The sequence below is a fragment of the Colletes gigas genome, unplaced genomic scaffold (genome assembly GCF_013123115.1).
Source record: "Colletes gigas isolate AHSC1104 unplaced genomic scaffold, ASM1312311v1 Colletes_gigas_Sc00002, whole genome shotgun sequence".
NCBI classification, from domain to species: Eukaryota; Metazoa; Arthropoda; class Insecta; order Hymenoptera; family Colletidae; genus Colletes; species Colletes gigas.
The window spans coordinates 9,824,099-9,848,212 of NW_025106631.1; the positions used below are offsets into that span (position 1 = coordinate 9,824,099).

The following is a 24,114-nucleotide window of genomic DNA, read 5'->3' on the forward strand; positions in this document are numbered from 1 at the left end:
AATTATGCCTTTGGTCACACTGCCGTCAACTATATGTATTGTTGCGCGTCCGGCGGCGTATTTCCGAAACTTCGTAGGGAATTCGGCGGGGAACGCTGCCCGTGGAGTGCTAAGGCACTCTGCTCCTTGGACGCGGGAGTTTCAAACGAAGATCGCTAGATAAGGAAAATAATAAATGGATGCAACGATTTTAACACACGTAAATAGAACTTTAATTGTAACTTAATAAAGGAATATAAAACAAAACAACCAGATTTCGCAGGAATTATTATAACCCGGTCGTACACTTCCGCTCTCTTAATACAAAATGCTTCTCTCTTTGCCGATTCTACTGATACATGTACGATCTCGCTCAAGTTTCAATGTTACGTCCTTTCACTTTCGATCTCCGGATTCAAGTGTCGCTCTGCCGGCCGGTCGAGGCCCAGCCCACACGTAGGCCCCTCCAGATCGTCCCTTCCTTTATTCGGGCCGGGCGCAAAACTCTCGCACGCGCGTTCCTCGGCACACCCCCCGATCCCTCGAGAACGGTCCTCTGCGGCACGTGGCCGTTATCGGCTTTTGCACGCAGCTCGTTTCCGGCAATCGATAGCGCACGGCCCAAGTTCCTGGAATTACACATCTAGGAGAAGGGATCAAAGGGGAGCTCACGACTATCCAAACATCCGTCTCCAATAAATTATTGGCTAATCTATGACCCGAAGTGAAGTCATTAAAAGAATCTCTAACCACTTTTAAACCGTAGAATTGGCGCGGACTCCACTTTGTCTCCCTTTCCTATTACATTCGTGTAATCTGATTTAAACCTCGCGCCCCCCAGAGCTTCTGCTACACGGCGCCAGGCGGCGACCGCAACAGTATTATAGCCGACTCTAGTAAGTATGTACTAGCCGTGCTATGGAACGTGGCAACACCGCTCATGTGCGGATCGGGAGTCCTATTTTCAATAGTGGAGATTTGTGTTCAGGATTATAATTAACGTTATTTTGCGATATAAAATTATACTAATATACAGTATTTTTTATTAATTATGTATAAGGAATATATGAATATCATAACTATAGTAAGTAGAAGTAATACAGAAGTATATTAATATTTATAAATGTGGTATATATTTTGTGGACTGTCGGAATAGTTTGGTGTTGTGATGCATTATATTTGAAATATTTACAGAGATTTCAAGAAAATAGAAGTGTGAAACAAGTTAAAACCATCTTTGAACCAAACTGAAGGATTTAAAAATTGATAAAGGTATGTATAAGTTAATAGAGACCTGAAATAGGCAAAATTATTGGTACGAAGCCAAACAGGTTAAGTGCCCGTGGAAAAGAGGTTAGCATAATTAGCTATTGAAAGGAACAATTATGGAGTTAATTATAAAATCGTGTTAGAGGACAGTATGATAATTGTGAAAAATTTCCTCACCACCCTAGGGGTATTTACCATGGCGTGTTACCTTTTTTTTTATTGTATATAAATATATATAAAAATTAATGTTTTAAGAAAGATGAAATTAAAAAAAATCATTGAAAATCTAGTTCCTATTAAAAGTTTTTAATTTACGATTTTTAGAAGTGATGTCTGTACGTGTTTCCAATTGACTATTATTTACAGTTTTCACATAATCGTTTAATAAAATATTTGAAAAAATTGATAATAATTTAAATCAAATACTTTGGTAAGCTCGACCACAAACGCATGTATCTGAAAATGCTAAATAATGTATGTTTGATTGAATGCTAATATATGTTAATTTACATAAAATATGTTTATGATTTCCAGATTGCAAAAATTGAGATTCTAAATTGCCATCATTTATTATGGCTTCCATTATTGCATACATATGAATAAATGAGGCTATCGCTTCTTCAGTGGGGGCAGAAAGGCCCCCTCTTTGTAAGTGATCAAAATATACATCGCCTACAGTTTTACCTTTATCCTCCACAACTAATAAACGACATATACTGCAATTTAATTTTTTAGCAACAGAATGGGACCCATAACCAGAAATATAAATTTTAATGGAATCATCTACAACACAATCGGACAAGTATTCGGTATCGAAGATTCCTGAGAAACAAGTCACATCAGTGGGAAGATCATGAAGATCGTTATTATTGTCATCACAAATTCGAAATTTATTTTTGATTTCAGTAAGTGAAAACGAATTTGCCGATTTTGTAAATATATGTTTTAATCTAATTTTTTTTTCTGCATGAATTATTTCGTTATATGACACATGATAATTACAACCAGATAAAAGTCTATAATTTTCAAATCGTTTTTCTAATTTTTCGGTTGTAAAATGGAGGGTACTACATTCCTTATAAGCCTTGGACATCTCAACAAAACATTCTCCAGTACACCATTGGGCGATAGAATACCGTGGTACCTTTCAATATCAGTTTCTGCAAAATGCAAACTACAGACGGCAGAATATTTTGATGGTGTCCAATTCTTACGAGGAATAGCAACCCTCCATTTCTCCCGCAATTCCTCATCTTTGGGGAATAAAAATATAGAATTGTAATTATTATCTTTTAAGGTACTATCATAATTTCCCTTGCAATTGGGAACACGGCAACGCCGTGGCATTATGTGAAATTTATAAAAAAAGTGTATATAAAACAAAATGTCCAAAAATGCTATAGATTATATTAAATAAGTGTGCTACACACCAAAATCAAGATCTGTAGAGTTAATATAAATAAATGAAACACCTGGATTATTGCTCCGTTGCTCACATTTAATGGACTTCAGTACATTAATATTTGAAACATTCGAAAGATAGGGGGGAGACCGGAAGGCCGGTAGATGGAGCCTATGTAGCCCAGAGGCCGATGGGTAGTGGGAGGCTGTTACGGTAGGTTGGGCTAGGTATATCGAAGCCGGACTCCCGCGGTGTTGCTATTTTATTACAGCACGGCTAGAGTACTAGAGTCGGCTGTGGTATTTACATACTTAGGACGAAAAATAGTAGTTTCACCTAAAAGTGTGAATAAAACTAAAATAAAACACAATATGTTTTGTTACGAAAAAGAATGAGATACTACAGACTTTTATTGAGGTTAAACATAAAGATAATATTCATTTAAGACAGTGTACGCGATTATACACATTGTAAGGATGTTTAATCCTTTGCATTTAAAGAATACTTTTCTAAATGCATCTTTAATTAATAAATTGAAATTTTGTTATCAACCGGTAGTAAAAAATTCTGTACATAAAAGTTATGTATTTCATAAATCATACCATTCTTTGCCTAATCATGCACTTAAATCAAGAAATACAAGGTACTGTATAGTATTTTAGGATTTATATAAAAAGTTTGTGTTACTGAATTAGTGCTACAGATGAATAAGATGCTGTACAAATTTGTCTATAAACTGTTGTCCACATTTTGAAAACATTAATATTTTTTGTATGTATTTGTACAGAGAATCGATTGAAGAAATGATGAATGTAAATACAAATGTGCAAAATAATGTACTGCTGTTTAAACATGAATCTTCCACAACTTGTACATTACTTAGGTATTTTAGTATTGGATGGGTATTTTGTTCTGCATCATTAATATATTATTCGTATAATCAAATCAATTTGTCAGAATACTCAAAATCTATATCTCGGAAAGATTATTTGAACAAAAAGGGACTATATGTTGTAATGTTCGCATGTGGAATTGTATTAGGTAATAGTACATAATTTACAATTAATGTTTGTAATATACATACATAATGATACAAAATACAATACATTTAAGTATGAATATTCACTATATATTGGATGTACATACATTTCTGAATATTCTTTTATTGAATATCATACTTAAGTTATATAAATATTTACTATACAGGGTGTTCGGCCACCTCTGGGAAAAATTTTAATGAGGGATTCTAGAGGCCAAAGTAAGACGAAAATAAAGAATGCCAATTTGTTGATGGAGGCTTCGTTAAAAAGTAATTAACAATTAAATTAAAAAATTTCAAATCGTTCTGGAAAAATTATTTTCGGTTGCGGGGTTCAATTACAATCATTTTTGGTAAATAGACCTACCCCCGAAATCTTGCGCATTTTCGAGAAAAAAATTCAGTACGGACGGAACTTTAAACGTTAATAACTTCTTAACGAAGCCTCCATTAACAAATTAGTATTCTTGATTTTCGTCTTATTTTGACCTCTAGAATCTCTCATTAAAATTTTTCCCAGGGGTGGCCAAACACCCTGTATAGATGTAAAATAAGTGGATTTATGTATGTAATTTACAATGTGGGATAGTTTTTTCCCTTATTGTAATATAAATAAAATATTAATCATGTCTGTATTTTTATATTTAGGGCCTCTTGCGATTTTTATATTACATTTTTCAATGCAACGATTTATAAAATACATTATTTTAAACAGAGGTGGTAAAAATGTATCTCTAATTACATATCATTTATTTAAAAAAGAAGCACTCTTAACATTACCTGTGAATATGGTAAATGATAGTTTTAACAAGTTTAGTTAACTTATGTATTTTTGTTGTATTCTATATTTTTATGATTGTATAACCATAAAAATTACATGTGTTTTTCACAGTTTTAATTTATCATTTTTAAGGTAAAATCTTCTATGTCAAGACAAGAAGCTAAACAATATTTGCCATTGAAGGTTTGTGATAAATTGTTTTTTTATTTAATGGATTTGGAGGGAACAATGCTAAATGAAAAGCTTTTTGATAACACAATTGGATATGACAAAGTTTTCCAACATAGTGCATTTACAAATAAAAAATAGTTATCCAACAGATGAAGATCAAAACCTTATGTAGTGGGACTCTATGTAAGCTATGAGCTACATAAATAAAATTTATGATGAAGTCTTCTATTTGTTAATCATTTCATTTATTACACAGAATATGTACATCTAAAAAATTGGTAATTTACATTAGATATTTTATTGATTTTAAACGTATATGTATAAAATAAATAACTTACCATTTTATACAAAATGTAATTTTACATGTTATGTTGTCAGTGAAATAATATGTTAGTAGCATTGATATACATGAAACATAACTTTTTTTGTTCTAGAGTATCTTAATTCATTATACAATTTTGATAATTCTATGTATAATATAAACATATTGAATACTTTCATATTTTACATAAAATACATATTATTTATTGTCAATATCTTTGACGATCATAATATTTATTTGAGTATTTGCTTAAACGATCACTGTATCCATCATCTTGATACTTATCTTCTGCCTTGTAATACACTTCAGGTGCTGAGCCTACATGTCCTTGCCAATATCTAGTCCAATAAAGGTCTTCTGGATTAATGTCATGTGGGTGCTTTGCATTTCTAAATACATGTACACAATATATGAGACTTCCTATCAAAGTTAAAAATCCAAATACAAGAAACACTATTCCCAAAATCCTAAAAAAAAAATAACAATTTTGCTTGATATAAAACTCTATAATCTCAGCCTTTAAGTTAGGAGTCGAGTTATTTGTATTAATTATATACTTACCAAACTATTAATGGTTGAAAGAATTGAATTACTATAACAAAACCTAATGTAACAAGAATTAAACCAAGATTGAGAAGTAACATAAGGCAGCAAATTCCCTTGGTATTTGGACAAAAAGGATTAGGTGTTGACATAGTTTCTATAATAATACCATCCTTCTTGGATGTGTGTGATTTTACTGATTTTGCAGAACCATAACTGCAATGACTAGGTGCCCGATGACCCAATCTTGAACTTGGAGTTAGACTGTGATGCGATGCATGACTATCGATTAGATAATAATGTTTATAATATAATGTTGCATAAATAATAGTAGGATTTATTATATTTAAAACCTTATGTCTGAAGTTGCTCTATATGCAGCACTTGTAACATATATATCTGATCCATTGTCACATATGCTGCCATGCGAAGCACTCTTATTAAGGGGATGAAGACTATGTCTGGAAGACCCTGATAGCACAGAAACACGACTGTTAGGTGTGCTTCGCGATCGTCTTCCTTCCTCTTTTTCATATCTCTCTGGACGGTCCTTTTTCATTGCTTTTACCTATTCAACGCATGCACAAGGTATTTTATTTTAAATGACCAAAGTAGAACAATTGAGACAAAGTAAATGATTCCATTAAAAAGATAAAGGTGATCTTGAAATCTAAGAAGTGTGAAATATAATTCCATTAGAATGGAACATCCTGTATAATTGTAAATTACCATTGTAGTATGGTCAGCAGATACAATATATTCAGATACTGTACGATCCGATGGAGCATGATGGCTCTCATCTCCATCAGTTAAATAGTCTCGATTGGTACCAGTATGGTATCCCACATATCTTGAAGTATGAGTCATTTTAATACCTATGTTGGGACATTTTTTTTGCAAAAATTACAAGGATGATGATTAATTTATACTATGTACTATTGACATATATTTTAGTTAAAAAGAAAATTAACTAAAAAATAAAAAATATGTAATAGTATAATTTCTAAGTATTTAAATAATAGAGCTTAAAATTTATTTCATATATCCAGAAAATGTAAGTTTCAACAAAACTTACTTAATAAATATTGAATGATATAAAAGAATATTACTATATCACAGATTTCAACCAATGACATTGATCTCACATACGAATATTATTTATTTTATTGCCTGTAACAAAATTATTATTTAATAAAAATAAGTACATATTTTTCTAGTAATCTAATTTTATTATAAATATTGGTATTGCTATACAATATTATGAAACATGAGTACATCAAGTATAAATTAAGTATTGTCTATTTAACTAGCTAAAATTGTAAATTGGATTTGTTGAATTGATATGCGGGTAACAAAGTAAGAATAACATCCTTTGCATATGAATGATAAAACATGTAATTATCATAGAATCTTTCGATTATATGGCGTGTGTCGTCATGCACTTGCGCCGGTAAAGAAATCCTAATTTAGTATCATGATGTCATTTGACAAGGTCGTGTGCATCTTCAATCGGTAACAGAATAATTCTGAATGTAGTTGTCACCTTTGGTGTACGCAAATTTCATTTTCTTATTTGAAATGTTTAAATTTTTCGTATATCTTTAACAGTTGGCATTAAGAGACTATAACTATATATGGAACAAAAATTTCGTTTGCATACACATAAATTAATTTAATTGGCAATGTAGGAACTACTGCAATGAAAATCATATGTCTAAATATTTTGTTTCATTTTTGTTGGTTCAAATACTTTCAATTTTAATACTTCCCGTTTCTATAGTTTATTGTACGATAAAAATACAAAATCTGCGTATGCATGTATAGAAACTCGAAAGGATAAAATTTTACCTGCGCAAGCGCCATAAGTCGTGTCAACTTAGGAACAAACGCAGATTGTTTTTCAATTCATGTCGACTTTTGTTGATTCTTTAGATATATAATCAGAATAAAATTTGAATTTAACTAACGAAGCTACATGAGGAAACAAGATAGGAATAACAATATGATCTCAGATTTCAACAAACGAAATAGATAATAAGATTATCGTAAAATCGTCATACCTGAAATATCCATGTTGAAGACGTTTATCGAAAATAAATTTGATCAGTAAGTTGTTGATCAAGATTTCGTATGGATGCTTCTTAAGTGGTTATGAGTTGTTTATATATAAAATGTCCTTTTTCCGCCAAAGTGTGTTGGTTAAGCATATAATGATATTGAAACATATCGTACATTTGATTTTTCACATATTAGTATTAACGGTACTTGATACATTGCATATTTTAACAAAACACTATACATCTACATTTTAAAAGATACACAGAAAATCATTTTGAGCACTGTTTAGATGGTACTGATTTATTTACGATCGATCAATCAATGTAGGTAGAGCACGACTGTACAGGTTTCTGTGGCTTTCACGCTTTCTGCAAGAGTGAAGATTCCGAGCGAAAGGTGCATTTATTGTAGCTTGCTGGACGAAAGCACATCATGAAGCCTTTAATAGGCAAGGTGAAGAGCTGCATAGTTTTTCTTGAGTGAAATATTTTGTTATTAGACAAAATTTATCTGTTAATCTTTAATCAATTAATTTATAGCGGTAGATTCGTATTAAAATCTCTTAATTGCAATAATTGGTTATTTAAAATATTGTAATAACAGCATTATTATTTGATCAATTCACTAAATATTTAAGCATTGATATGTACTGTAATATTACAACATTTACAATAGTATACATTTAATGAATTGTAATTTTTGTTATAATATTTACGTGATTCAGTAAAAAATTTAGCTAACATTGTTTATAAAATGTTATATAAAAATATTTTTTTTATATAAATGAACATTTATTTCAAAGCATTCTTTGTGTAATAAATATGTATATTATACAACATTCTGAAATCTAGTATTTTATAAAAATATTCTGTATATTTCTACACGTGTACTAAATTTACTTTGCTGTTGCTATAAATAAATTGTAATTATAATTTTTAAATTATAATCAAAAATTTTATATTGACAATTGCGCATGCGTTGAAAGTGACTTCTCCTAAACTTCGCGGTAAAACTGAAACGTTTGTTTGATTAGTTGTTTTAAGGAAATTGTCAGTAAATTTATTTTATCGAACACAATTCTGTTTTTTTTTTTAATACAAACATATTGTGATTATTTTGTGCATGGAGGGCTTGAAATGTCTCAGCACGGTGCTGCTTTACAAGCATATAATCAAGAACTTGTGAAGTGTAAATAAATATAACCTACAATTTATAATTATTTAATTATCATTTATATGAGTGAAAAATTTTGTTTAGTTTACGTGCAATTACATAATGTATTGTTGTAGTCGCAGAATTTTAGGTTCTAAATTAATGCATTTTTTATACTATTTTTTAATATTTTTTAGGTTTAGAAGAAATGAAATCAAGGCGTACAGAATTGCAAGCTCAAATTGAGTCACAGGAGGAAGAGAAAAATAATTTGCAAAGAGAAATAGAAAAATTGTCTTATAAATTAACACGATTAAATGATAGTTTAACTAAAAGGATAGCTGTTAGAAATGAATATGACAGAACCATTGCTGATACAGAAACAGCATATATAAAGGTGCATTTGTTTGTAATTAATATTTCTTTCAAATTGATTTTAAACTTTAATGTAAATAGACCTAAAAATAATTTTATCATTATATTATAAAAATACAAATATTATAATATTACAGATTTTGGAGAGTTCACAACTTTTACTAAATATGATTAAAAGAGAAGCTACGAATTTAGATCAAACATTAGTTAAAGCAAACATGGAGAAACAACAATACAGACTATAAATACACAATGAAAAGTATATGGAATTAAAAAATATATTTATTGAAGTCTTAAATATAAATATCATAGAGATTAGGCTGTTAACAGCAGTTCGATAAGTACAAAATTGTAAATATTTTGTTAAACTTACATATTCTTTTCTAAACTTCCTATCATATTTACATATCAATATATTTTCCGATTTTGTATTAATCAGCTTTCGTATAATATACTTATATTTTTATTGATACAATAGAATGATTTTAACTAAAGCAATAATAACTTTCTACTTTTTAACGAATTTTATAAATAAATAATACCTATGCCATATGTTGAATATTACATTAAATATTGATATTTACCATTTGTATTAATTATAATAACTCGTCCTAATATTAGTGTTTAATTTTTTATGTACATGAAAGTATTACTCATAAACTACCATAATGTCTTGTTATGTACATAAAGACTGACTAATATATTTGTCTGTTTTAAATATTAAGCTGTTTTCTAATGTATTTTACAATAAATTAATTGTATATAAAGAATATTAGAAATACTTTTATATTCTTTTTTATTAAGTAGCATTCTACTGATTTATTTCTTGAGATCATTAATAATTTAAAAATAACTTAAATTTAATTAAGAACATTTGACACAATAACTAAATATATTAAAAGTTTAATTGTATAATATAAATGATATGAATGTAAATATTTTTCTTGTATACTCTTGTTTTAAATTTTCACTCATATTGGAGTAATGTTTTTAGATAATATTTAAGCATTTCCAAGTGCTTTTTGTTCATTCCAAACATTCAGTAACTCATTTGGGTTTCCATATCCATGAGAAGTTATTACATATTTATAATTAAATTTTGTGTAATCTTTCTTGTAAAAATGAAATTCTTCGCAATGAAAAGGCTCAATATCTGCTTTCTTTGCAACTAAGCCCAAAAAAATATCATCAAATCTAAAATGTTTTGTATACATACTAGTATAATACATTTCTAACAGGGCTTCTTTCGATAATATGTATGCACCGGTTGTAATGTATGTTGGCCATAAATGATATGGATACTCGCTAAGAGAAACATACCACTTAGAAGATTTATGACGATGAGGTGAAGACACAAATACAAACCCTGCAAATAATCTAACATCTTCTGGAAGTTCAAAATCAAAAATTTGTTTTTTCCTTCTCTGCAAATTAGTTTCATTTCTTACAATTTCTGCCTGGTCAGAGATCTTTTTCATCAAAGAATTTGTATTAATTACAGTAATTGAATTTAAAGTTTCATTATTAAAATCCTGTGTTAATTTATGATTAATTTCATTGGTAGTAAGAGTGTCTTTTAAGTTTTCACGAACAAGTGAATCATTTTTATTCAAAGTAATGCTATTTGTCTGTGTAATTGAATTGTTAATACCCAATTCTTCTGTTTTATCAGAATCTTTAATCTCTCTTTTATGAGCTCCAATCTTTTTGGGTTCTTTCAGATAATCTGGATAATTAGCTGGATTTCTTATGAATCTCAGAACGTTTCTTACCGAAACATACATATCATCGTCAACAAACATATAAAACTTTGAATTTTGGCAATATTTTACTAACCATTTAAAACTTATCATAGTTTTAATAGTATTATTGTAATACATGTCTCTGAAATCTGCTTGTACAATATCTTTATATTTTGCAGCTTCCATTTCTAATTTTGCTTGAAGTTCATTATCCTCTTGATGTACACCTACGACAAAAATTGTTCTTGAAGGTACATCAAAGAATCTTTTCTCAAAACCCCAAGTGTTTCTAATTGCCATTCTTCTTTCAAAATGTTCTAATGCAGATTTCACTATGTACACAACACGAAAACTGCTATATGCAGCATCTTCGCATTTTTGTCTAATATCAATTTTATATGTATAATTGTACTCATTTATAGGATCAACATCAGGTTTTTCATTATGTCGTAATGCATTAACAAATTCATGTACATCACCTTCATAAGGATAAACAAACTTTGAATCATATGTGATTTCAAGGAAGTGTGTAAATGCCCCAAAAAAATCAAGGATCATGATAAGACCAATGCAAATGCAAACATATTTCAACTTGATTTTTGAGGCAAGTCGAAAGCTTGTTTGAAAACAAGGACGCAATAAACAATACATCCTTATATAGTAAAATATTACATAATTTTTGTCTTTTTAATATTCATAAAATCTGTAAAATAGTACATATTTATATTATACTGAAATATGTATTTTAAAAATCATATAAATAAATACTTACACAACTATCATGTATATAATTTATATGTAAAGGTGTTTAAATATAGTTTTACTCGTGCTAATATTTTAACCACATTAATGTTTCTTTTTTAAAACGTTTCAAAATTGTACTCACAATACGTTTTATTAATTATATTGTTACAGATTACGATATTATCTGTTCTTTATTATTTCAACGACTAATATTGTTTGTATCAGTAATTAATTGATGTATATGTATGCATGAATATGCATATACGTATATACGTAAAAAATTGAATCCATTAATTTATTTATGTATTAAAATTTATTAAATGTTTAATGATGTATAGAAAATTTTAACATCGCGTTTGAAAATTTTAGGTTTGATACTTACTTGATTTTACATTTTTTCGTCTATCTATGGAATGGAAAGAAGTTTACTCAATGTTTGCATTTTCGTGTTACCAACCAAACGCAGCAAAACTATTTGTTTGCATTTTCAAAACTTATCTTGTATTCTATAATGCTTATAGTATTTAATGTTAATAGAAAGCATATACATAGGAATGTAACAGTTATCACTGTTAATTCAACATGTTCGTATAATTATACACAATTATTTTAATACAAATGTCGCGAAAATCTTTTTCAATTTTAATATTTTTCTTTATAAAAACTTCAAATAATATTACAATAAACACATAATATAGACTATTATGAAAATTTAATTTTTACATGTTTTGCGCATTTAAACATTTTAAATGAAGTTTTCTAAATAGATGATACGTCGGTAGCTAAATTACCATTATTTGATTTTGTGCAAATATGTGATTATTTAGCATTGATATTCGATCCCTGAATATAACTCTGGCTGCTATAATGCTTATGCGCACATATGTATATGTTAATCTCTTTCAGAAATGACGTTTCTGTGATGTTGGTAAGCCTTTGTTCTGAAGTCGGTTGTTCACTTCAAAAGAATCGGAGCAAAGATGGACTCCTAAGAAATTTTTATACACAGCAGTCATTCGACTTTGGATTTTCTTCGTTAAATTTCCTTGAAACGTTTGAGATTATTCTTATATGACCGAGTCTGCCGTGTGAACGATGATCGTACAGGAGCCAGTGCAGGTAAAATCATTAGAGTTTAGAAGGAGGCTGCCAGTGACGTGCGATTTTCTATCGGGGCGCATCCACACTTATTGATACTGACATCAGTAATTGAAACCGTTTTCGTATATATTTACTTCTTAACGGGAAACTGATCTTGGGTTATGCTCACTATCTCATGATGCTTTATTTGTTTTGTAATATTACACTTTTTACGAAGTTATCAAATTTTTATCCAATATTCATCTAAATGCATTTTTCCGTGAGGGTGTACTTGTTTAGGGTTGTTTGCTTTTGCGAAATGGACGTAAATGGGAGGGGATATGACTATAAATAAGTAGAAGCATTTACAACGTTTACGCGTTTTTTCTCATATTTTATATAGAAATTTGTAAATTGTCATGATTTTAAATGTGTTATTGTACAGACTAATAATTATACAGACTCCTTGTACGTGTCTTTTGCTTTGCAGAGGCATAATAATTAAACACATTATTGTTACGTATTCGTACATGATCTGTTGATATATTATGATATGTATAATTACAGGCAGCCATATGGCATTGTTTAAATCATTATGCTTATCCAGATGCAATATTTTTAGCAGAAAGGTTGTGCGCAGAAGGCAAGTGTTTGATTTTCTTTAATACAATGTTTTAAATAATTAATTTATATTTATATCGTCTAATTAGAATATTATGTTAATAATCAATACTTTATAGTTGACACTGAAGAAACTTTGTTCCTTTTGGCGACATGTTATTATCGTTCAGGCAGAGTTAGACAAGCTTATGCGTTACTTTCTAAAAAATCTCCAACGTCTGCACAATGCAGATTTCTTTTGGCTAAATGTTGTTACGATTTAGAAAAGTAAGTCTGAAGTTACATTATTTCAATACTTTGGTACTACCGTGTATCCTAATATTAAAATTTTTAGATATGCAGAGGCAGAAGCAGCGATAATAGGAGGTTACTACAAGCAGTTGAAAAATTTAGAAGAAATCATAACTCAGTTTGGTGAACATGCATGCTTCTCACTTCAGGTTATAGCTAAGATTTATTATAAAATGATGCGCACTGCAAAAGGAAACGATGCACATAAACTGGCATTAAAATTGAATCCATTTCTTTGGCATTCGTTTGAAGAGTTGTGTAATGTTGGCGAAGTGGTAGATCCTGCGAAAGTTTTTCAATTAGATAAATTAGATAATTTTGCAATGTGCCATGGTAGTATATCTACTCCCATATATGCCACTGAGTCTGATCTCATTGTACCTACTAATAATTCGAACGGTACACCTACTACAAATGGCAACAATGTGTATGTACATATTTATTATGGCAGTATATATACGAGCCATTTGTTACGCAAGTAGTCCAAGTTCATCTATATTTTGTACTAACAGAAACTTCATTAAAAAAAATAAATGAACTTATACCACTTTGGTAATGAATGGCTTACACGATTATATCATGTTATTATATTATTTGTATCTTGTAGCACTCCTGTGCAAATAACAACAGCATCGACTATAATGAATGGTATAGGACCCGGTATACGGTTATATTCTTCTGTAGACGAGAGTCCGCAAAATCTACCTACACATTATAGTAATTGTTCTTCGATATCGCCAAGAGCTAAGCTGCCTCGGTACCGTAGTATGTTCAATAATACTATGAGTCCTCTTACACCAACTTTTGGTATCTTACCATTGGAAAGCAATACACCTGAACCAACAGTTCTACCTTCGCATACTACTCTTATAGAAGCTAATGATCAGAAAAGTTTAGTAAAACGTGTCACTAGTTTAAGGGCCCATGTGGGGGTAAGTATCGATCATTAAATTCTTAAATACGTAACTCGTAATGTACTGTGCAATGCATAATGTAATGTTTTGGTGCATAGCAATTAATGTCAAGGAAAGAAACACCTTTACAACAAGGAAAACCAGTATTTTCACAATCGGGAAACACGAGTAACAGCGCCAATATTGTAACGGTAACGCCTACTACTCCATCGCCTGCAGCACCAACGCTACAAGGTACTAATGTCAGGCGTTCGTCAAGACTCTTCAGTCACAGCTATTCAGTGAAGGTAGTTATTTCTTCTTCTATTTTACCTTTTCCATTCTCGAATGTATCTAAATATTATTTAGAAATACAATTGATATATATTCTTTTATTAGGAAAATAATAAATCTCCTAATAGAAATAAATTTGCGACACCTAAATCTCCATCTCGAAAGACAAAGGCCAGACTTTCAAAAACCAATTTAAACAAGGCTAGTTTTAATGAGCTAAACGAGAGAAACCGAAATGAAAAGGAGAAAACGGAAACTATTACATCAGAAAAGGCTGTAGCTAATGTAAACGCATTGAACAATCAAAGTAGTATCAACTTTTGTGCAGTTACACTCCAAAAACAATGTGCCGAGGGATTAATGTCACTACTACGTGAATTAGGATTGGCATATCAACATTTAAGTCAATTTAATTGTTCTCAAGCAGTTGAATTATTAAGTGCTCTCCCAGCACAACATTACAATACGGGATGGGTGTTATCCATGTTAGCTCGCGCACATTTTGAAATGATAGATTATAAAAAAGCTGCCAGTTATTTTGCGGAAGTGAGACAATTAGAACCCCAAAGGACTGAACTCATAGAAATTTATAGTACGGTTTTGTGGCATTTGCATGCTGAAGTGCAGCTCTCTACTCTCGCGCAAGAACTTGTTTCCGAAGATCGCAATTCACCAGCTGCTTGGTGCGCTACCGGAAACTTATTTTCCGCGCAAACAGAACATGAAACGGCAATTAAATTCTTTCAAAGAGCTATCCAGGTATATTGTTTATTTAAATGCTTTAATATTTATGGAAACGTCATCCTTGGCTATCAATCCTAATTTTTACTGTATTAAAAAAATATATATTCTAAATATAACTAAATTAAAAGTTGCGTGTTTCAAAAATTTATAGGTAGATCCCAATTTTCCATATGCCTATACACTTCTTGGTCATGAATATGTTATGACAGAAGAATTGGATAAGGCCATCACTGCATTTCGTAACGCCATCAGGCTTGATTCTAGACATTATAATGCATGGTAAGCTTGTTAAAATAATTGTAAAAAATGAATTAGTTTAAATAACGAATCATTTTCCTCGTGTAGGTTTGGGCTAGGAACAATATTTTCCAAACAGGAGCAATATAGTCTAGCGGAGTTGCATTTTAAACGTGCGTTACAAATTAATCCGCAGAATTCTGCGATAATGTGCCACATCGGTGTTGTACAACATGCACTGAAGAAAACTGACCAAGCTTTAAAGACTTTTAATACTGCGATCGCAAACGACCCCGACAATACACTATGCAAATTTCATCGTGCTAGTATTAATTTCTCAATTGGTCGGCACGCAGAAGCGCTGAGGGAATTCGAGGAGTTGAAAAATATTGTACCCAAAGAGTCTCTAGTCTATTATTCGATAGGAAAAGTAAAAATCATTATCAGTTACTTACATTACATTATATGGTTACTTTTTTTCTTACTTACGCTCGTTCTTTTCTCGTTTAGGTGCATAAAAAGTTGGGTAATACGCATCTCGCGTTAATGTACTTTAGTTGGGCCACAGACCTAGATCCGAAAGGTGTCAACAGTCAAATTAAAGAAGCTATATTGAGTCCAGGTCAAGGGGATGAAGAATCTCCGGCAACTCAGTCAGGTAATTAATCTCACATTCACTTTTTATATAATTTAACGTAGTTTTGGAAGACGATGAAATATTTCTTGAGACTTCCTAACCTTCGTTTGTCCACCTCTGTCTCCAAGTATTTGTTAACCGGACGTGTTTTGTTCTTTTCTGTTTCACGCATACAGATGAACCGCAGGCGCAGTATAACTCCATGGAGCAAGAAATTGAAAGCAACAGAGATGGAAGTGCCGCGGGGCCGGCTGCAAATGTTTCTGTTGAAGCTCATGCCGATGACAGTGACGATAGTTTATGAAGATAACCTGTTGTGTGCAAGATTGCTATGGAATGAAGCATTATTGCCCGTTACTATTTATCTTTTTTATTGATCGGATTGATCAATTTTTCGAAACCAACTTAGCTCATTCTGAATTCATACTTTCGCGCGCACTCGTCAACTTCATCTAAGCAGTGCTTTGTTATTAGACATTTAATATTTATAACATCCCCCTTAGTCCCGTAGTATTGCGTCCTTTGGGTAACAAACACTGTCTTTCCACTTTCTGAATCGTACATTTATTTTCTTTTTTCTATCAGTCCCGAAAATGAATACGTTACGGATAATCGATATATCCCCCACGAAAGGGAGAAATTCCACAATATCATCCATTTTATCGATTTGTACATTACGCGTTTCTCTGTATATTTTTTACGATTACTCGTCTTATTTTTATATATATATATATGTATACGTTCGAGCGTTTGATCACTTTCGTTAAGGATTTACGGTTGAGTACAGACTGTATTGCGTTTGTAGGATGGGCGAGTGTAAACGTAAGCATGCCGTAAGTAGATAGGGAATATAATTAATTAACTGAGTAAATAAGTACGAGGAAGTGTAAATGTAAATTATTATTACTGTATTATCAATATTATTATTACCATTAGTGCTATTAGTACTATTATCCATATAATTACTATTATTGATTCAGTAATCACGGGAATATTTTTTGGCCATGTCAATGGCCATTGGACGATCGTGCAATTCTCGTCGTGAAACAGTGTCATCAAATCTTGATCGAACTTCTTAGAACCTGTACGCTGTTCGCGGTTGTTGTTGACTAGACGATTCGATGACCGCAGGGCGAGTCAAATCTGTTCGTATTTGCGATTGTTTATTTATCGGGCGTCTCGAAAGTCTATTACACGTATTTATTGATAATATAGAGTTCTAAATAAAATACATTCTATAATTACGATTTCGTTTTGGCGTGCCTTAAATATCCAACTTCCGTCTAATGTTGTGCGATCTTTACTATTTACTGAATTTAATCATTTATCTGTGTTCTTATTATGTTGATCCTAATTTCTATTTCGATGTTCGTAAGAATCTTCACTCGAGATTATCAACTAAACGATACAATAAATTTCTGTTTTAGACTTTCCGGAGAGCCCACGAACTATCGGATTATTTAATTGTATGCAGCAGAATCTCTTTATCGCGACGCGATACGACCGCCAACAGTCTGGCGATTCGCGTTCGCTGAAGCGTACGTGTGTAACCGCACGGAACGATACGTTAATCGTGTTTCGACAGATTAAAATGTAAAGGTGTATACTTGAATGACGAAGTGATTTACGCGAACGCTACACGAACCATTTGCTCGAGAAAAGAAGTCGTAGCATTTTATATTGTATACATTCGAAGGGAAGAGAGTCGTAACGAGACAAATAGACGAATTGCCGACTAAGACTTGTATATATATAATATATAAGTATACATTTATGTGATACGGTATCTCGTCCCCCTTATTCTTTCAATTAAAGCGTATCCCAATTTTTCAAGATTCGCAGATCTATCTGTTCGTCGGCAACCGTTTATACACGGTGTCCTGCAATACGTACCGGTTGAAATAACGTCTAGACCAGACTTGGGAAAAATTTTATTCGAATAATCGATAAGTAATAAAACCAACATATAGCAACTCACTCGATCTGAAAGTTCAATTTTCCGTATATTTTATTTAAATTAGTTTTGGGAATTAATTCGCTAAGAGCATGTTGGCGTAATAACAGATGGAAAACTGTTTTAGAATCTGACGGATTAGAAATCATGTTTCTGTTTTCATTTTTCGAAGTTTATTCTCAAGTTAGTCTGTTTTTTTAGTTCTGGAATTTATAACACGATAATGTTCATGGTCATGGTAGGATTAAAGTGCTTTTTTGAAAGTCGGTTTCCAATATGAAACAAAGTGCATGTAATGTGTTCATTTTTAATCTTGTGTGACCTTAAATATGTTTGTTACAATAGCATGTCGTTAAAAGGAATCATGTTTCTCTCAAAGTAAGCTTGAAAAATCGAAGATAAAAATATCATTTATTTGTTATTAAGTAAAAAATATGCTATCTCTACTATTATTTCAGAAACTCGGTAGTTTGGACGTTGTTTCAAACGGATTGTACTTGGTCCCCGTGCACATCGATAGTCACTGACGTTACTCGTGGTCACGAGCTACTAATTCGGGCACTGTACGTGCGTAAGGTGGGATGCGCAGAAGATTATTCACCGTCCATTCCTATACATTGCGGTTTCAGTGTTGGTGCGTGTATTATGGTCAAGCGAGTAAATTTGGGCTCGATGCTTGATAAAAGCACACGCATTGACTCTGCAAACCACATCGTGCAACTGCGGTCGGCGGATAATCTGCGCATCTACCTTGCGCACATGCAGTAAGCAGTACAATCGTTTCGACGCCGATAGCGCTAGTGGTCGCATGGCCCCGCGGCAACTTCAATTATGGGTCGGTGTGCATTCTTTAGGTTCTCGTACGGAGTAAAGTTTTGTGCAACAATATTCCTGGCTAAAATCGAAGTAATTTAAACAAGGCCCTTTAATTCTTCGCTTTCCTTAATATTAGTTTTCTACACTATACGCATTTAAGACGTAGAAAGTAAAATGAGATTCCTAGGAAGGAAATTCATTGAGAATGCATTTCTATTTATTTCTGGCGTGGAAATCGAATAATTTCTACCAAATTTTTAAAATAAGGTTGCTACGCGTAGGGTGCATATTCTATTGAACATACTTAGGAGTCGAAAGTTCTGCGGTTCGTGGATTGAGATACGCTTTCAAGTTTCATTTTTTACTGTTAATATTCCCCCCCCCCACCTCCCCCATTTTTCTTTTCTTAATTTAACTTTATTTATTTATTCCGTTTATCATTCATTTATTTCTTTTCGCACTCGGTTAATGAAGGTAACACGACTGAGGGGAGATTAATAGTTCTCTTTTGTTGTTCGTTCGATTGCGTTTAATGCGAATATCACCTGTGGTCGTTGCCTACGAGTTTAATACGCTTTTTAGTTGTAAGAAACGAAGCGAGATTATCGTGCTACGGGTTTCAAAACAGGAAGTTGTTTACATTTTTGTAAGCCGGAATCCTATGGAAAAATGTCTTTAACTTCCGCGAGCAATCAGAGAAAGAACACGCAATGATTATTTGCTTCGTCTGTCTGGTTCTTGTAATAATAATTAAACAAAATCAAGTTCAAGCAACATTAAGGAACGTTGTCGTGTTACTCGTTACAAACAGATGTACGTGCAAAAATAAAGGCTTGCACTTTGTATGATACACTACCATTCTTCTTATTCTTTTACACTCGGCGAGATATATTTTATTCTTCATTGTTTTCATACCACAGAATCATTGGGAACAAAGTTTACTCGTGTCTTCCAAAATGTCACTGTACTCGCGTAACGCTTTCTCCAAAAAACTTGCTTTGCCAATGAGTGTTATATTTTCTAGAGTAGCGTAATAGTTCGTTTATACAGGATGAATCACGAACGTCTTTAGGTATAATGACACAAAAAAAAAAAGAATGCGTAGATCCAAATTAGATCAGTAACAATTGAAATATTAGATTGTACTTAAAAATATAATACAATCAATTTTGTCTTTAACAAACAAAATACGAGACCGTATGTTGCTTGGTAATGATTAAATCGAAGAAATTGTGTAATTTAGATCGGTGTTTTTCAAAGTAAGATCATTCCAGGATCGTATAGGATCCAATATGTCAGCTAAAGGTCAGGGGTCGGGTTTAGATGGCTTACTTTGGGATGGGGGGGGGGAGTGGTGGTGTTGGTGGTTGTGAAACATGTAAAAATATATTTTTGAACCTTCCTTTGCACATAGTGAAACTTAGTTATCGATATTTAAATTATTCAAACGCTTTAATTATTTATTTATACGAACGCATGCTTGAAAATATTTAAGAAATGTAATGGAAAATGAATAATAAATCAATTTTGTTAAGATTCCGTTACTCTTGGAGATAAGAGTTATTTTTAAATTCGTACAACGGGGCAAATATTATTGTCTAGGGTCCTGTTTGATGTTAATCCGCTGTTGGATGTATGTTATCGGTAATCACGCGTCGTCGACTGTAATATTAACAAAGTAAGATATCTCTTAAGCCGTGAAAGTCTAACGAAAACTTTGCATTGCGTTGAAGTGACAGTATCGTACTTTACATTCTTGTTATGCAATACGTGAACTGTGTTCATCAGTGTATAGTTGGTCGATCGCGAAGTTGGACATTCTTCGTGGCTTCTGTCGCGAGAAAAACTGCGTTTTTAACTGAATATTAAGGGTCAAAGATCGATTTTTGTTGGGTATATCTGATAATTCTTTTCTTGAAAGAAAGATGACAATGGATCGCGTACAAACTGGTAAGTGTATTTATATCGTGATTAAATATTCCAATAAATTCCTATTCGATAAATTATGTATTGCAAGTTGTACCAGTGCGTTTCATAGCAACATCCTTTCGTAATTAAACAGGTTTATACGAGTGGGGTTTTAAGGTCACGGTTTAAACTTCGATTCCATGAATTTTATTTTAATTCTTAAAACTTCTCCAACAATTTAATGATTACTTGTTCCACGCACAAAGTGAATTGCAACAAATCTGTTTATTTAGTGTTGGGAGAAAAAGATTCACACGAGCTTGGCAGGACTCTTACTCACGAGCACCTGACTTTAATGTTCGAAACTTTTTACGTTCCACCTCCGAAACATTTGAAGCCTTTCCTGGACAAAAAGATCGAACTTCGGAATGTTGGAATTCTCAGACAATACCCGTGAGTCTACTACATATATTTTGTATTAGTGAAATTAAGGGGGGCTCAAGTCATCAATTTTACCATTGGAACTGTCCGCCATTTTATTTTCATCGAGAAACGCCAGCTTTCGAGAATAAACCTTTTCCCCAGACCGAACAGCAGTTTTTGCAACATGAAAATTATGAACAAACTTTTATTCACAGCTACAGCAATACGTATAATTTAACGTTTAATGACGAAGACACGATGGATCCTATTTCGGAAGAAATGAAATTCTATCGCGATTGTGGCGGTTGCACCATTGCAGAGAACAGTAACCATGGCCTGAAGCGTAATATTTCGTCAATGAAAAAAGTCAGCAGAGAATCTGGGGTCAATCTTATCGCTGGAACAGGTATCCCCATCTCCGAAATCTATTAATTTCCATCGGGTGTTCCCCAACGCGCGAAAAGTATTAGTTGCATACGAAGTCGGGGGGAAAAACACGTCATCTTAGATGCGATTCAAGTATTTATTTAAAGTGAAACAACAGACATTATTTATGGAACGACCTAATGTTACTCGATTTTCGGATTATTTTTTGTTACTGAACATTTTAATTGTCCCGCAAGGCTATTACGTGGCTGCGACTCAAAGTGCCAGCGAACTCCGATTATCGAAGGAAGAAATGTACAATGTAATGTTAAGAGAGATGACGATCGGTTGCATAGAGTGCCCTGATGTCAGGACAGGTTTCATCGGGGAAGTTGGAAGTACTTGGCCATTCGAAGGCACGCACATCTTATTTTTAATTATTACTGTGGGAGTTTCTCACATTACCTTCAACAATTTCGTTAATAATTAATTTTTCTTGGGGCAGATTTCGAGAAACGGTCTATTCTAGCGGCTGGGGAACTTCAGGGGCAACTGAAGTGTCCTGTTACCTTTCATCCTGGAAGACATCACGAGGCACCGTCTGAGATAATGAGGCTGTATCAGGAAGCTGGCGGTGACGCGCGAAAAGCAATTCTCTCTCATCTAGATCGTACGTATGTTTTTTTCAAAATGGTGTCCGTCTCAAAATCTATTCTTTAAAAATTTAGGCGCGCATCCGATATATTAGTTTTATATCAACAGGAACCTTGCTGGATGAACAGAAGCTGTTGGAGTTCTCCGACGAGACGAAGTGTTACTGCCAGTTCGATCTGTTCGGAGTCGAATGCTCTTTTTATCAACTGAATCCGTCGATCGATATGCCGTCCGACGCGCAACGCATAGATCACGTCAAATTACTCCGGGACGATAAAAAATTGGATCGCGTGCTTTTGAGCCACGACATTCACACCAAGCATAGATTGGTATGTATCGACGAATATATTAATTTTATTAACGCTCTATAAATTCGCATTCCTTGAAAGACGGTGTTCCCAAACGAAAGGGAATAAGTAAAAGAAAAAATTATACTAAAAGTCATGTGTAAACAATATTCTAATACAGTGTTACATTTTGTACAGATGAGGTTTGGTGGTCACGGATTCGCCCATATTTATAACAACGTTCTACCGAGGATGCTGGCAAAGGGTTTCACTCAAGAAGAAATCGACATCCTAACTATTAACAATCCAAAAACTTGGTTATTGCGCTAATTATCAGCATCGCGAGACCGTGTAGCAGCACACAACGCATTCTTAATAGCCTCAAGACACACTTGCGTACCAGAGACAGATTAAGCTAATTTTAAGTGGTATTATAATAGAAACGATAAACGCTCGGATAAATTTCAGATACGTTCGGTTCAAAAAGTCACCGTGCACCAGAGATAGGCGAATAAACGAATTCAACAAATATCCTATTTCTACAAAAACTGCATAACATGCCTTTTTTTCAATAACTGTCAAGTATCTGTATCCATAATGCTATATGTATATTTGTGAACAGAACGATTAGATTTACAAGAAGGCATGTAAATAAAATCGTTGACCCCGAAGACCTTCTTGTAAGCATAAGGGATGTTATCAGCACGATAACAAACCGAAACACATTGCTTGTTTTACCAAATGACGGCTCTAAAATAAACATTTTGATGTCCTACGGTGGGTCTCCACGTTCGAGTACCACCGAGAAACAAATTAAAAATCATTATCATAAAAGAATTCAAGCTATCATCAACGTCAAGGGCTAGATACAATAAGTGTTAAAGCTATTTGACGTTAGGTCACATTATTGATCACATTCAACGTTACGTCTACTGTTTATTTACTGTTCTAACGAATACTATGCTTCAAGGTATACGTCAAACGCGTTTCCAAAAATGTATAATCAGAGATTGCGGTTTTCGAGAGTCACTGTACTCGTATGCTCCAAGTGTTGGATCTTTTACCACAGACGAGGTATACCGAGGTATACGAGGTATCTGTGCTTTTACCTTATACTTTTGTCTACCACTGTACGCGTCGAGGAACCAACTTCTTACGACGAGCGTTCAGTTATCCGCGACGAAGTTTACAAGACCGATCCCGGGTGTTTACCACGGGGACAGAAGTATAATGATATCGCGACACTGTGACGATACGGGTGGGGCAAGAGGTAGGAAGACGACCCTTGAGGTCGAGCCTCTTGTCTCCCTCCGTTTCACGGAATTAGTTTAT

At 32.8% G+C, this 24,114-nt stretch overlaps 6 protein-coding genes and 1 long non-coding RNA gene across 11 annotated transcripts; 5 read left to right on the top strand and 2 right to left on the bottom strand.

Annotated features, from left to right (window-relative positions):
• Nucleotides 1–1,092: 1,092 nt before the first annotated feature.
• On the top strand, nucleotides 1,093–2,580 carry LOC122402881. The gene is made up of 3 exons (XR_006259557.1): nucleotides 1,093–1,251; nucleotides 1,783–1,896; nucleotides 1,984–2,580. It is a non-coding gene; the product is annotated as an uncharacterized LOC122402881 (long non-coding RNA).
• A 376-nt stretch (nucleotides 2,581–2,956) lies between these two features.
• LOC122402722 (transmembrane protein 223) lies at nucleotides 2,957–4,856 on the top strand. The gene is made up of 4 exons (XM_043405746.1): nucleotides 2,957–3,293; nucleotides 3,438–3,691; nucleotides 4,338–4,480; nucleotides 4,603–4,856. The coding sequence occupies exons 1-4, from the start codon at nucleotides 3,127–3,129 to the stop codon at nucleotides 4,777–4,779; spliced, it is 741 nt and encodes a 246-aa protein (XP_043261681.1). The 5' UTR covers nucleotides 2,957–3,126; the 3' UTR covers nucleotides 4,780–4,856.
• Nucleotides 4,857–5,040: 184 nt separating this feature from the next.
• On the bottom strand, nucleotides 5,041–7,946 carry LOC122402669. 4 transcript variants are annotated; one of them, XM_043405653.1, is made up of 6 exons: nucleotides 7,567–7,946; nucleotides 6,582–6,676; nucleotides 6,236–6,381; nucleotides 5,860–6,074; nucleotides 5,525–5,788; nucleotides 5,041–5,430 (listed from the first exon to the last, which is right to left on the bottom strand). In XM_043405653.1, exons 2-6 carry the CDS (start codon nucleotides 6,640–6,642, stop codon nucleotides 5,172–5,174), a joined length of 945 nt encoding a protein of 314 aa, XP_043261588.1. In that variant the 5' UTR covers nucleotides 6,643–6,676; nucleotides 7,567–7,946; the 3' UTR covers nucleotides 5,041–5,171. The 4 variants fall into 4 exon arrangements, with proteins under 4 accessions (XP_043261588.1, XP_043261598.1, XP_043261601.1 ...); XM_043405663.1 differs by lacking the exon at nucleotides 6,582–6,676; XM_043405666.1 differs by lacking the exon at nucleotides 7,567–7,946 and having other exon boundaries at nucleotides 6,236–6,476; nucleotides 6,582–6,679.
• A 33-nt stretch (nucleotides 7,947–7,979) lies between these two features.
• Nucleotides 7,980–11,506, bottom strand: LOC122402555 (beta-1,3-galactosyltransferase brn). Of its 2 annotated transcripts, none has more exons than XM_043405440.1 (2): nucleotides 10,308–11,506; nucleotides 7,980–8,038 (listed from the first exon to the last, which is right to left on the bottom strand). In XM_043405440.1, exons 1-2 carry the CDS (start codon nucleotides 11,482–11,484, stop codon nucleotides 7,995–7,997), a joined length of 1,221 nt encoding a protein of 406 aa, XP_043261375.1. In that variant the 5' UTR covers nucleotides 11,485–11,506; the 3' UTR covers nucleotides 7,980–7,994. The 2 variants fall into 2 exon arrangements, with proteins under 2 accessions (XP_043261375.1, XP_043261384.1); XM_043405449.1 differs by lacking the exon at nucleotides 7,980–8,038 and having other exon boundaries at nucleotides 10,040–11,060; nucleotides 11,313–11,506.
• Nucleotides 8,577–9,360, top strand: LOC122402845 (Sjoegren syndrome nuclear autoantigen 1 homolog). The gene is made up of 3 exons (XM_043405979.1): nucleotides 8,577–8,752; nucleotides 8,914–9,113; nucleotides 9,229–9,360. Exons 1-3 carry the CDS (start codon nucleotides 8,701–8,703, stop codon nucleotides 9,334–9,336), a joined length of 360 nt encoding a protein of 119 aa, XP_043261914.1. The 5' UTR covers nucleotides 8,577–8,700; the 3' UTR covers nucleotides 9,337–9,360.
• Nucleotides 11,507–12,546: 1,040 nt separating the features above from the next.
• LOC122402328 (cell division cycle protein 27 homolog) lies at nucleotides 12,547–18,544 on the top strand. Its single transcript, XM_043405026.1, has 11 exons — nucleotides 12,547–12,696; nucleotides 13,225–13,300; nucleotides 13,398–13,545; nucleotides 13,613–13,996; nucleotides 14,177–14,501; nucleotides 14,582–14,770; nucleotides 14,862–15,515; nucleotides 15,652–15,779; nucleotides 15,846–16,167; nucleotides 16,248–16,395; nucleotides 16,551–18,544. Exons 1-11 carry the CDS (start codon nucleotides 12,673–12,675, stop codon nucleotides 16,676–16,678), a joined length of 2,526 nt encoding a protein of 841 aa, XP_043260961.1. The 5' UTR covers nucleotides 12,547–12,672; the 3' UTR covers nucleotides 16,679–18,544.
• A 2,338-nt stretch (nucleotides 18,545–20,882) lies between these two features.
• LOC122402650 (phosphotriesterase-related protein) lies at nucleotides 20,883–23,286 on the top strand. Its single transcript, XM_043405612.1, has 7 exons — nucleotides 20,883–21,094; nucleotides 21,346–21,505; nucleotides 21,691–21,881; nucleotides 22,099–22,257; nucleotides 22,347–22,511; nucleotides 22,604–22,824; nucleotides 22,981–23,286. The coding sequence occupies exons 1-7, from the start codon at nucleotides 21,070–21,072 to the stop codon at nucleotides 23,110–23,112; spliced, it is 1,053 nt and encodes a 350-aa protein (XP_043261547.1). The 5' UTR covers nucleotides 20,883–21,069; the 3' UTR covers nucleotides 23,113–23,286.
• The last annotated feature ends 828 nt before the right edge of the window (nucleotides 23,287–24,114 follow it).